General features: G+C 47.5%; 1 protein-coding gene across 1 annotated transcript; it reads right to left on the reverse strand.

Annotated features, from left to right (window-relative positions):
* Positions 1-12,368: 12,368 nt before the first annotated feature.
* On the reverse strand, positions 12,369-13,223 carry LOC123185877 (uncharacterized). Its single transcript, XM_044597692.1, has 2 exons — positions 13,021-13,223; positions 12,369-12,962 (listed from the first exon to the last, which is right to left on the reverse strand). The coding sequence occupies exons 1-2, from the start codon at positions 13,166-13,168 to the stop codon at positions 12,517-12,519; spliced, it is 594 nt and encodes a 197-aa protein (XP_044453627.1). The 5' UTR covers positions 13,169-13,223; the 3' UTR covers positions 12,369-12,516.
* Positions 13,224-14,063: the final 840 nt, after the last annotated feature.

Genomic DNA, 14,063 nt, shown 5'->3' on the forward strand with positions numbered 1-14,063 from the left:
AATATCTCACCCAAAACTAACAAATCTTACATCCAGCTGTATCCATCCTTCAACACATAACCAAGAAACCTTCAGAAATCATTTACCTCAACCTTCGAAAAGCATCTGTTATACGAGTTATGGCAATACTCCCAAACTCGCGCCCCAGTACTGGGTGGCGTCGAGGTTATCTCACCAACAACTGCATAAAAGAGATTTTCGATGTCGGCGAAACTAAACTCAGGTATTCCAGAACTGCAACGATAAAATTGTGACGACAACACCTTGGAGCTCAACTCCCCGGGACACTACCACAACCCCTAAATGACAGGAGGCACCAAGAACAATGTTCTTGTCACAAATCGATCGGAACGATTCCAAGATACCCGCGTGATCCTAAAATTTTTTCAGTGAAATTTGAGAAGAGAAGAGTCAAAACTCTACGTCAGGATGCCTCACCAGAGCAATGAAGGGACTGGGGAGTAAAAAGAATTCCTAACTCTCCGATATATATAAATCCTAAATGACTCAAAATATTTGTAGACTCAATAACGCCAGCGATTCGATCAAGCAGGGGGCTCCTAAGGTCGGGGAAGGCTCTGATACCAACTTGTAACGCCCTCGATGCGGCTATATCTCCCACGTGTCGAAGCATGACTTAGAGGCATAACCGCATTGAAAGCAATGTCGCAAGTGAGGTAATCTTCACACAACCCATGTAATACATAAAGGGAAAGAGATACATAGTTGGCTTACAGTCGCCACTTCACACAATACATGAATAAAGCATTATATCAATCAGATACAATCAAGGTCCGTCTACGGAACCAAAATAAAAGAGGACTACCCCAAAAGCTACACAGATCCCCGATCGACCCCAACTAGGCTCCACTACTGATCGACTAGAACGAAACAACATAAAGAACAAGATCTTCATCGAGCTCCTCCTTGAGCTTGGTTGCGTCATCTGCATGATATCATCGGCACCTGCAAACTAGTTTTGGATGTATCTGTGAGTCACGGGGACTCAGCAATCTCACACCCTCACGATCAAGACTATTTAAGCTTATGGGTAAGGTAAAAGGTATGATGTGGAGCTGCAGCAAGCGACTAGCATATATGGTGGCTAACATATACGCAAAAGAGAGCGAGAAGAGAAGGCAAAGCACGATCGTGAAACTATGATCAAGAAGTGATCCTAGAACAACCTACGTCAAGCATAACTCCAACACCGTGTTCACTTCCCGGACTCCGCCGGAAAGAGACCATCACGGTAACACACACGGTTGATGTATTTTAATTAAGGTCAACTTCAGGTTTTCTACAACCGGACATTAACAAATTCCCATCTGCTCATAACCGCGGGCACAGATTCCGAAAGTTCAAATCTCTACAGAGTTGCCCTTGGTGGCCACCGGCGGCTGACAAGGTGGACCAACACTCAGAGGAGCACTGTCCCGGGGGGGTTAAAATAATGATGACCCTCGAGAGCACGACTCCCAAGGGAAAAGAAAAGGCTAGGTGGCAAATGGTAAAACCAAGGTTGGGCCTTGCTGGAGGAGTTTTATTCAAAGCGAACTGTCAAGGGGTTCCCATTATAAGCCAACCGCGTAAGGAACGCAAAATCCGGGAACATAACACCGATATGACGGAAACTAGGGCGACAAGACTGGAACAAAACACCAGGCATAAGGCCGAGCCTTCCACTCTTTACCAAGTATACAGATGCATTAATTAAATAAGAGATATTGTGATATCCCAACAAGTAAACATGTTCCAATAGGGAACAACATCTCCATGTTCCAACAAGGAACAAACTTCAATCTTCACCTACAACTAACAACGCTATAAGAGGGGCTGAGCAAAGTGGTAACATAGCCGAACAACGGTTTTCTAGGACAAGGTGGGTTAGAGGCTTGGTTTGACAATATGGGAGGCATGATAAGCAAGTGGTAGGTATCGCAGCATAGGCATAGCAAAAGAGCGAGCAACTAGCAAGCAAAGATGGAAGTGATTTCGAGGGTATGGTCATCTTGCCTAAAATCCCGCAAGGAAGAAGAACGAGTCCATGAAGAAGACAAACAGACGTAGACGAACGGGTCCCCACAAACGCGACGTTACGGGAACCAACCCGAAGAAGCAACACCGGAAAGAAGCACACAACATAGTAAACAAACCACACATGAACATGGTATGATATGCGGGATGCGGTATGCGGTGCATATGCATGATTTGGAAAGGAATGATTGAACCTGGCCTCAACATGGAAATCCAAGAGAAGGTGAGGTGATTTCGGTTGAAATCGATGTAAAGATCACCCGAAACGGATGCACGGTTTGGAAATGGCAAGTAAAACAAATATGGCACCGGTCTGCGATAATCAGCAAGTGACCAACTAAATGCATCAAGATAAATATGCTACCGCACTCAAACATAGCAACAAAATACATGACAGGGATCCACTCAAGATGCTTGACGAAAGATGAACACTGAGCTATGGCTAAATCATCCATTAACAGGTTCAAACAAGCATGGCAAAAATGCAAATGATAACAGGTTTCAGACTTGGTGAAATTAACACAAGTCTGGAATTTAACATCAGGAAGCACACTTTAGAGCATGAAGACTACAAGCTATAGGAACTTAACATGGTAAACCAAGGCATGGCATGAAGATACTCAAAGCACTTAACAAAAGTCCCTTAGTGACCTTGAGCCAAAAGGGATCAGAAAATACAATTGCAAGCATGTGAACATGGCAAAAACATAAACAGATCTCAGACTTAGTGAAAAACTGGAGCATGCAAATCAGTTAACGAGTAGGCATGTTTACGAGCTCGATGCACTCACTACAGAGCATGGCATGACAAACTAAGCATACACCCATCAATAAGACATGGCATAGAAGCTAGACATGGCAATAACAATATCATAGCATGCACGGATCAATAGCAACATCCTCGGCAAAATCGCTAAACATGTTAACAATCTGCCAGGAACACTTTATAGCAAAAGTAGAGCTTGATTGACTCAAGCTAGGGTGCTCCATAAATGCAAACAAAGAGATGGATGGATAGAGCACCACAATGTTAACAAAACATCCTTACATATCATCCTCAAAAGAGGCACGAATCACTAGTAAACAACATGAACATATGACATAATGACAAAAACAGGACAAGGACTTAGTGAAATTCTAAGTCCCTGAAATCAGCATTACCGATTACACTACTTTGCAAGCTTGTGCTAGTCACCACAAATATCACAAAAATACATGACATACAGCCCTGTAAAGATGGCATGGCATATAACAAAACACATGCAGAGCTCAGGATCATAGCATGCACACATTAATCATGGCAAAAATGACAAAATGCCATTTGCTGAAACAGATCTGACAGATTCACCACATAGCCCTCTTCCAATAGCATTTCGGGCATCAAGATGAGCTCAAATGAAAATAATGCAATGAGATGAAATGATGTACTTGTCGAGGCGAACATTTTGATATGCTACACGCATGAAATCCGGAGCTATGGATGCCAGGAGTTACATTCGTTGACAAATGGGCATATGAATCTTGGAAACTTCGGGAACTTAGTGGAATTTACACTCCGCGAAAGTCAAACGCGGGAACGGAGAAAGCAGGACAGAAGAGATGCCGGGACGGAGACGGTGTTTGGATGGCGGGCCTGGTGGATCTCATCCATCTTCTCGGATCTGACTGGAGAGGAACTCCGGCGAAGATGAATCCGGGAGGTGCCGATCCGGGCGAGGTCACGGCGAGGCGCTCCGGCTATTTGGGCGGCGCGGTGGATTACCGCGGCCGGAGAGGAGCGAGGCGGCCGGCGGAGCTGGTGCGCCGCGGCGGCGAGGCGGCGGCGAGCGGCGGGCCCAGCGGCGAGGGGCGGCGTGGCGCGCTGGCGACGGGCGCAGGCAGAAGGCGCGGGCGCGCAGCCGGGCGGAGACGGCGGCCGGCGGGCTCCCGAGGCGGCGGGGATGCCCAGGCGTGGGGCGGGTGGTTCGGGCCCCGTGGGCCGGATCTGGGCTGCGTGGGCCCGCGGCGGCGGAGGAGAGAGGAGGCGGTGAGGTGGCAGCGTTGGATAGGCTAGCAGCGGCGATGAGGTGATGTGGCCCGCTGCCATTGGGCGGAATGAGGTGGCCGGCGGACGCGTCCGGCGCGGACGGACATGTCCGGCGGCGCGAGGAAGAGGAAGGCTAAGGTTAGACCGCGAATTCCGGAGGGGATCACATATTTATAGATAGAGGGAGCTAGGAGAGTCCAAACGAGGTGCGGCTTTCGGCCACGCGATCGTGATCGAACGACCGAGATGATGGAGGGGGTTTAGGTGGGTTTTGGGCCACTTTGGAGGGGTGTTGGGCTCCAACACTCACGAGGCCTTTTCGGTCCCTCGGTTAACCGTTGGGGTATCAAACGAAGTTCAAATGGCACGAAACTCGACAGGCGGTCTACCGGTAGTAAACCAAGGCCGCATGACAAGTCTCGGTCCAATCCGAAAACGTCTGACACCCGCACATGAAAAGAGGTAGAAAGGGGCACCGGGTGACATAGGAGCGCCGGATTGCAAAACGGACAACGGGGAAAATGCTCGGATGCATGAGACGAACATGTATGCAAATGAAATGCACATGATGACATGATATGCAATGCATGACACGCAAACAATGACAAGGCAACAACAATGAATAACTGGAGGACACCTAGCACATCGGTCTCGGGGCGTTACTCAACCGTTTCCTTAACTCCTGAAAACTTGCCTCACATTCTTCCGTCCATTTAAATTTAGTATCCTTCTTCAATAACTCCGTCATTGGCTTCGCAATCTTGGAAAAATTCTCAAAGAATCTTCGGTAGTATCCCGCGAGTCCAAGAAAACTGCGAATCTCGCTAACTGAAGTGGGTGCCAACCATTCAGTGACTGACTGAACCTTGGTGGGGTCTACTGCTATACCATCTCTTGATATAACATGTCCAAGGAATCCGACTTCCTTCAACCAAAACTCGAATTTGCTGAACTTGGCATACAACTGATGTTCCCTGAGTTTCTCGAGAACTAAACGCAAATGCTCCTTGTGCTCCTCCTCATTCTTCGAGTATACCATTATATCATCAATGAACACCACAACAAACTTATCCAAATATTTCATGAACACTTTGTTCATCAAGCTAATGAAGTAGGCAGGGGTGTTAATCAGTCCAAACGACATGACCGTATATTCATACAACCCGTACCGTGTGGTGAATGTTGTCTTTGGTATATCCTTCTCCCGTATTTTTAACTGGTGATATCCTGATCGCAGATCGATCTTTGAAAACACCTTGGCTCCTTGAAGTTGGTCAAACAAATCATTGATCATCGGCAGTGGGTATTTGTTCTTGATCGTCACCTCATTCAACGCACGATAATCAACAACCATTCTTAGAGACTTATCCTTCTTCTCAACCAAAAGCATTGGGGCTCCCCATGGTGATGAACTCTGTTGAATGTAACCTTTTTGCAATAACTCCTTGATCTGTTTCTTAATCTCCTCCAGATCATTTGCGGGTATCCGATAGGGTCTCTTTTATATTGGCCCTATACCTGGCAATAACTCTATCAAAAACTCGATGTCTCGATCCGGTGGCATGCCTGGTAACTCCTCTGGAAAAACATCCGGGTAATCATTCACTACAGGCACTTCCTCCTGAACAACTCCCGTGAGGGTATTTACTTGGCTCCTCCTAGGCGCATGCCTAGATACATTCTTAATCCTTTTTCCCTCCGGGGTGGTGAGATAAATCGACTTACTAGCACAATCAATGCTTCCTCCATACTTTGACACCCAGTCCATGCCTAATATCATATCCAATCCCTGTGACTCCAAGATTATTAGGTCGGACGGAAAAACATGGCTACCAATGGTTAACGGTATCTGGTCGCACCATCGACTAGCCATATACTCTGCTCCAAGTGAACTCACTAACAGAGGGGTCCTAAGGGTTTGGGTTGGTAGTTTAAACTTATCCATGAATTCCCTTGATATGTATGAATGCGATGCACCAATATCAAAAATAACAAGGGCGGTAAATGACTTAACCAAAAACTTACCTATAACTGTGTCTGGCTGCTCTTCAACCTCCTCCACTTAATGTGGTTCACTTGTCCTTTGTTGAATGGATTGGGCTTCTTTCGAACGCTCCCATTGACGTTTCCATTCTTTGCTTCAGGGCACTCCGTGGCATAGTGTTCAGTCTTCCCGCACTTAAAGCAAGTAATGTGACTTAGATCTCTCTTGACGGGTGTGGCTGGATTGGGGCGGTTCTGATTGTTGTTTGCTCCGTTCCCAGTCCCATTCTTAGAACCACTGTGGTTATGCGAACTTCCTCCGGTGTGGTTATGACCTCCATGGTTATGAACAAGTACTCCCGAGTTCGGGGTTAGGCGAGGCTTCTGCTGAGCTCCTGAGTTATACCTCCCTTGCCCATACTTCGTCTTACGGCTCTCAATTTGCTGTTGCTTCCCTTCAATCATCAGAGCCTTATCTACCAACTCCTGGTAGTTGTTGAATGCTGCCACCATCAACTGCATGCTCATCTCATCATTCAGCCCTTCCATAAACTTCTCCTGCTTCGCGGCATATGTGGCCACATCATCCGGGGCATAGCGGGATAACTTACTAAACTCATCCACGTACTGAGCTATAGTACGGTTTCCCTGGCATAAGTTGCAAAACTCACGCTTCTTCATATTCATAGATCCAGTTGAGACATGGGCTGTACGGAAAGCTTGCTGAAACTGATCCCAAGTGACGTTGGCTATGGGGAAAGTGGCCGTATAATTCTCCCACCATGAGGCTGCTGGTCCATCCAATTGATGTGCGGCAAAGTGCACCTTCTCAGCATCTATGCAACCTGCGGTGGTCAACTCCCTTCCAATACGGTGTAGCCAATCATCTGCTACTATGGGCTTGGTGCTACTGGAAAACACCGACGGTTGCAACCTCAGAAAACGGGCTAGGTTATCAACTGGTGGTGGTGGCGGTGGGTTGTTGTTGTTGTTGTTGCCTTGGTTCTGAACTAACAACTGCATTAGGGTATTCTGCTGCTGGATCAACTGAGTGAGCTTCGGTGGGAAAGTAAATCCGGGGTCACGTCTCGGAGGCATATGAGGGTTTAGATGGAAGAGTTTAGAATAGAATGAGGTCTAATGAGAGAAACACTACCCATATGCACATGAGACAAACACAAACATTTCACTCAATCAATCAAGCAAGGGCATACAATCGATCTAACTATCGTTACAAAAGTGCTCGGGCTATATTATATACATGGTGGAATACTACTACTGATATGGTGGTCTACTAGAAATATTGCTCGGTCGAAGACTCCATAATGTCTGCTCCAGCTTCGTCTTCATAGTCATCATCGCTATCGTCGGTGTCCGAGTCGGTGTCGTCGATGATGATGTAGTCCTCCGGACGAATCTCCTTGGGTTCTTTGTCTTCTCCTCCTGGCGCGGGGTCTCCCATGAATACTCCTAGCTTCCTTTCCAAATCGCCATTCTTCTCCACTAGTACGACGATTTCCTCCTCATAATCTTCACGTGTAGCCTTGAGTTCTTCCTGGAGTTCCGTGATCGTTGGCATTGCCTTCTTCAGATCTATCATGTCTGCGCACATCTGATTCTTCTGGCGTCGAATGTGCTGGTTTAACTCCTAGATGAAAGATGCGATTGATATATCCTTCCTGGTGCTGATCATCTCCCATTGCTCGTTTCGGCGCCCACAAATCTGGTAGATAGTATCCTTAATCTCCTTTTGGTAAAATTATCCAATGCGTCCTATGGTGATGTGAGCTGCCATACACTTTCCTAGACTCCAGGTTGGTGCATCAAAGGAAAACTCTATGGGCTTAGTGACTGGCGTGAATGTCCTTCCTGGAACTTGAACTTGAATCATCCATCGCCCCTCTTCTGGTAAAGTGGCGTTGTAAGTCCCGGTGAAGCTTGGTATCCCAATGTTCAAGTATCTAGTGACTTCCTTCAAGTGTCGTCCAAAGGGTGCGTCTTCGTCCGGTTGTGCAAACTTGTTCCTTGCGTATGCCATCCTAAAGAATAGAAAATGGAGAGGAGTCAGAAATGAGAAGAGAATAGTGATCTAGGGTTTTAGCTTAGTGGTCGTGTCCTACACTCAGCGTGTGCTCTGATACCATCTTGTAGTGACCCGACCTCAAACGGTCAAGTCTCTGTGCTTCAGTGTCATCCCTGGATCGGTAATGCTGACACACACAGTACTCGAAGGATTTACAATAGAGTAGCAACCACACACTTATTACATTGAATGTCTCAAAAGAGAACTTATTACAATAAATATGGCTTAAGGCCATCTAATACGAAAGCAGCGGAAGGCTTGGAAGATAAAGTGAGTCCATCAACTCCAATGGCATAGCTGAGCTACACGACAACGACCTAACGAACCTTACTCCTCATCTGAAAAGTCTACAATATAATACGTTGCAGCCCGAAAACGGTCCAGCACATGGAATATGCTGGCAATATAACACAGTAGAGCAAGAACAGAATAATGCTATCACTACATGCATATTTGGCTGGTGGAAAGCTCTATGGTTATAGTTTTTGCGAAAAGCCAATTTTTCCCTACAACAAAGGAATAAATTTTATTTAACTATCATGGTAGTTGAAACATCATTGAGAAGGTTCCTCCAACTCAATCCCAATTAAAGTAATTATCAACCCAACAATATTAATTAATAGTGATGAGATACTTAGGATACTCCAAGTACTAGATACTCAAGATTTGTCCATAACCGGGGACACGGCTAACCATGATTAGATTGTACACTCTGCAGAGGTTTGCGCACTTTTCCCCACAAGACTCGATCGCCTCCATTGGATTTCTCGCACTACATGGTGTTTGAGAAATAGATGACCGAGACACAGTCTTTCAGAAACATTAACTCTTTACTCCAGGCAGACCATACCAAACCTACATCCCTCTACCTGTTGATCCACCTCTTCAAGAGCTCATGCGACCTACTTAACTATGCTAGAGCCCATAATAGCTTGTAGCTCCACATGGAAGTTTCTAGCATGAAAATATCTCAGTTCCCTTTGAGCCTGGGTGGCGGACCTTAGGACGATCACACGGGTATTCCGGGATATCCTAGGACAACACTGGGTTCTCCAGGTGCCCGACAAGCAATCCACCAAGATGTGTATTAAAGTTGCCACCTTAAGTTGAACCATTAATTAACAATCTCACATCTGGCATGGATTCACTCACCCAAACCACGTCTACGAGCATAGCATAACAATATAAGCAATACGTAGAAGTAACTCCCAAGGTTTGAATATAACAGGGCAATAGGTTCTACCTCATCAACTACTTCCCAACCCACATGTTAATCACATCCTAATCATGCAATGCTTGAGGATTGGAACTAATGCATAAAAACTGGGTATGAAAGGAGTATGATCAATGTGTTACTTGCCTTGCTGACGATCCGCAAAATCTAGGGACTCGTAGTAGCACGCTTCGCACTCCGGGAATTCTATCGCAAACAAACAATAGCATACATAAGCAATCAAGCAAAGAAGCACGGGTAAAACTCAAATAAGAAGAATTAACCAGAAAGTTCAACTTAAAAACTCTGGTTTGCGAAAAGAATCAAATCAAACGGAGCAACGAAACTCAAACTGCGAAAGAAACAAGATCCGTTTACTAATCTGAACTAAAGTCAAATTTTACAGTACCAAAATCTTGTTCAAGTTGATTAAACAGAAAGAGGGTTTCGAGACGAAGATCTAGGAGTTTCAATCACCTGATTCTGATAAACAAGCGAAAAGATAAACTGAAACGAAAATCGGATCAGAAATCACGATCGAAAATAATCGCGGAAAAATCTGAAAAAAATAAAAATGACGAACAGGCTAACGAACGAACGTTCGCTGTCTGTAACTAACGAGCGAAAACCATTCGTTAAAACGAACGTATGGACGAACGTCCGCTATATAAACTAAACCGAGAAAACCGGTGAACCGATCTGAAAAAAACGAACTAGGGTTTCTAAAAAAACCCTAATCGGTTTAAAAAAACAAACGGTGGCGAGGCATATACCTCCGGCGAGGCAGGGCTGCGGCTCCGGCAAGGCGTATACTCCGGCGAGGTCCGGCGAGGCGGGGCGGCGGCTGCGGCGAGGTGGGCTGCGGCGGCGGGGTGCGCGGGCGGCGGCGCTGCAGGCGGGGCAGGCGGCGGGGTTGGTGGTGGTGGGGGGTCCGGTGGCGGGGTGTTTAAGGAGGGGGGCTGCTTGGGGAAGAGGCAAGCGGCGCGGGGAGGCGGAGTCCCGGCCGGACTCGGGGTCGCGACGGGGCGACCTCGCGGTCTCCCGGAGGGAGACGGCGGCGCGGGGCTAGCAGGCCGGCTCAGTCGGGCGCTGAGTGTTTTTTTAAAAATAATTTCGCCGGAACTTAAATAAATCTAGAAAATAAAATAAAAATCTAAAAATACCAAAACAAATTTTCACCGTCTAAATAAAATATTTAGAACAAGATGAACATTTTTTTGGCCTTAAAATGTAGTTTTGAAAAACGTGCAATTTTTCTAATGCAAATAAAATGGCAATAAAATCCGAATAAATCAAATATTTGATTTTAATATTTTTCCTCCAATATTTTAATTATTTTGGAGAAGTCATATTATCTCCTCTCATATATTTTAATATGAAATATTTTCGGAGAGAAAAATAATTAAAACCAAAATCCTCGTTTCAATATTTGATAAAATTCAAATATGAAAGCAATGAAATCCCCAACACTCTCCGAGGGTCCTTGAGTTGCTTAGGATTTCGAGGATCGCGAAACGAAATGCAGTAAAATATGATATGCATGGATGATCTATGTATAACATTTCAAATAAAAAATTTGGGATATTACATGAGGCGTTGACCGCCCAGATAAGAAGCGATGAACGCGTCAATGGTCTGCATCTTCGATTCTTGGATGCAAACAAGATTACAGGATGATGTGGCAATGGTTTCGTGAACAGCAGCACGCCGGTCTGGGCAATTAAGTCCACACACGTTCCAGCAAAGTATGGATAAATTGTTGTCTAACATATCTGAACCAGGGATACATCAAGCAGTAAAGACACAAAGATCATGTGTCGCTCATGGCCGCGTCGTTCGCGTCCAGGCCTCCTTGTCCCCCATGTTGGACTAGAGCGTCTTCAACAGCAGCAGAAAGATCGCAGTCAAGCCTGAAGAGGGCTCGAAGAGCAGCAATTGCAATGTCAAGAAGGCGCCCCTTGAACAGTAAGGCAAATTTCTCTATTGCCGCCTCGGTGATCAGCTCTCCCTCGGCCACGATGCCCATCCGGTGACACAGGAGTTTCTCCGCAAGCTTGGCGATTGGCATGCTCCTGTTCTTTGCTTGAAGCCGCGGGCTGTGTCGAATTAGCTGGAGGCCAGAAACCCCTGCAAGAGTTTTTCTTCTTGCCTTTGGCGCCCTTGGCAGCGTGGAGCTTGCAATAGGGGAAGGTAGGAGCGCTGGCATGCGCGGGATGAAGATGGGCGTGCCCTCCTGGCCCTCCGTCCGCGCGTTCAAGGAGGGAATGTGGATTGGTGTTGTCGCTTCCTGAACAGAGAGATCAGCGTCCTCTTCAGTGGTAGACCTTGTGGGCAACGACGATGGTGTGGTGAGGACGAGTTCCGGCGTATCGTCCGTCGGGTCAAGAGTGGCAACGACGATCTCCCTGGTTGTGCTTGACGAGACAATGGCCCCCTCCATCGAGACATTAGGTTTGATAGTCTTCCACATTATTTGAAGACATGTCTGCTTTATCTTAGTACATGTCCAGAGGGCTACATATTCTTGAAGGATGATTTGATGAAGCAATGGCTAGCTGAGGATTTTATATGTGCACAGTTAGGGAAAGACATGGAGGAAGTTGCAAGAAGCTATTTTGATGAGCTTGTCTGTATGGGCCTGATCCAAGTTATGGATATCAACTACAGTTATGATCTATTGTCTTATTCAGTCCATCATATGGTTCTTGATTTTATTACATACAAGTCTATTGAAGAGAACTTCATCACTGTAGTGGATTTATTCTCAAACAGCAATGCTACTTCCTGATAAAGTTCGCCGATTGTCACTCCACTTTGGCAGTGCAACATATGCAACTACACCAGCTAGTACCAGATTATCACAAGTTCGGTCACTCTTCTTTTTTGGACTGTTTAACTGCATGCCTTCATTGATGGTGTTTAAGTTTCTTCGAGTTCTAAACCTTCGTCTTTGGGTCGATCTTGGAAATTCAGTGCTATCACACACTAAAGAATGATTGTAATGAGAAGAATATTTGGTCGCAACATGCTGACTCACAGTCACATTATTGGTCGTTGTTCATACATAAGGTGACCTCACTGACATGGATGGCTAGGGATTACTGCAAACTTGGCTGAAAGAAAATAACAAAATACTCAGGCGAGTACCGCAAGGAGAAGGCGGCTACGTTCATTTTAGGGGATGCCAATGATTGGGATGAAAGGAAAGACGTAGATGAGAGGGATGCCCAGGCCGTAGGGTGGGCTGCTGCGTCCAACGAGCGGCGGCACGCTGGGCGAGGGCAACTGCGGTGCAAGCCTCGGGGTCGGGGGTGACCTCTGGCCGCTGCCACCACCGGCGGACATCGTCGCGACGACTCCTTCACACCTTGTGAAGACAGCGAGGCGGGATCCCAGCGCGTACGAGCCAGGCCGCCCGGCAGCGACGACACGCGCGACGGTGAGCCTCTGCGGCGCGCAGAGCTGCTCCGTGCCGCCGAGGACCCTCGCTGCGCACCGCGAGGCCGGCACCGACTCCGGCACGGCCACACTGAAGTTGCCGCCGCCGTCCGTCCGCGCCACGACGTGCGGGCCCGCGCCGCCGCCGTCGACGCCGCTGCATTCCACCCCCATGACCACACCTGGTACATGTACATTTGAGCAAAGTGTCACCACGATCAGACGATGCATGTCACGTACCGGAGAGGTGGTGGCCCGCGGGGCAGTCGAGGCAGGTGACGGAGCCGCGGAGGGTCTGGCACGAGAGCGCGCCGAGCTGGGAGAGCACGACGGCGAGAAGGAGGACGCGGCGGCCACGAGCCCAGAGCAGAGGGAGACGAGCAGCCATGATCACTCGCTGCAAAGGTGCCGTGTCAGCGTGTCACTGTACAGGGCTAGTGGCGCCTGTGCGTGCGCTATTTGTACTGGCACGAGGAGCGGAGGAGGAGGATATACACAGGGCGCGCATTGAGTGCGCGCACGCTGGGGCAGCTGGGAGATCAGGCGAGATATGGAAATCCATTTTGCTTCGTTTGCGTATAAGTACGCCGCTCTTCTGTTTTGATTCATCTCACAAACTCAAAGACTGATTGAAACCCTGGCACGGGCCTTGGTTTGGTTTCCAACCAACTTTTCGGCCGACGCACGGGCACATCAATCCACGACGGCCGGGAAGAGAAAGGCCTCATTCTGCCCTTTGTGCTGTACTCATGCAGTTATGTACAACACGAGCACTTCTTGGCCAGGAAGCACGGGTCACTGGGTCCTCCACGTAATACAGGTCTGCACGCACGCGCATACGCACCAGTAACTCGCGAGGTCATTTTAAGCGGACCCGTACCTAGCAGAGTGGGCCGGACGAACAGGGGCGGAGCCAGGCTAGCGCTGAGCCCCAGGCCTCCTTCGTTGCTACTCCCTCCGTTCTTAAATATAAGTCTTTAAAGAGATTTCATTACAGACCATGTATGGAGCAAAATGGGTAAATCTATACTCTAAAATACATCTAGATACATCCGTATGTAGTTTATAGTGAAATCCCTACAAAGACTTATATTTAAAAACGGAGGAAGTACAATAATATACAACGACCAACAGTAACAATACCACTACAGTCAACGAAGGATACTCCTGCCACGACCCGGGCCCAGGCCCAGGCCCCAGGCCTGGGGTGTAGCTCCGCCACTGCGGACGAATGTCTTGCCGTTAGCTGGCTAACGTATGCCAACAAAGCCCAGCTCAGCTCA

Source organism: Triticum aestivum, chromosome 2A (assembly GCF_018294505.1).
Source record: "Triticum aestivum cultivar Chinese Spring chromosome 2A, IWGSC CS RefSeq v2.1, whole genome shotgun sequence".
Classification (NCBI taxonomy): domain Eukaryota; kingdom Viridiplantae; phylum Streptophyta; class Magnoliopsida; order Poales; family Poaceae; genus Triticum; species Triticum aestivum.

Bases quoted from the DNA above. Each gene is read 5' to 3' on its own strand.
- LOC123185877 (XM_044597692.1), bottom strand. From the start codon at position 13,168: ATGGCTGCTCGTCTCCCTCTGCTCTGGGCTCGTGGCCGCCGCGTCCTC. The intron at 12,963-13,020 runs GTACGTGACATG...TACATGTACCAG, and splicing joins CGCGGGCCACCACCTCTCCG to GTGTGGTCATGGGGGTGGAA.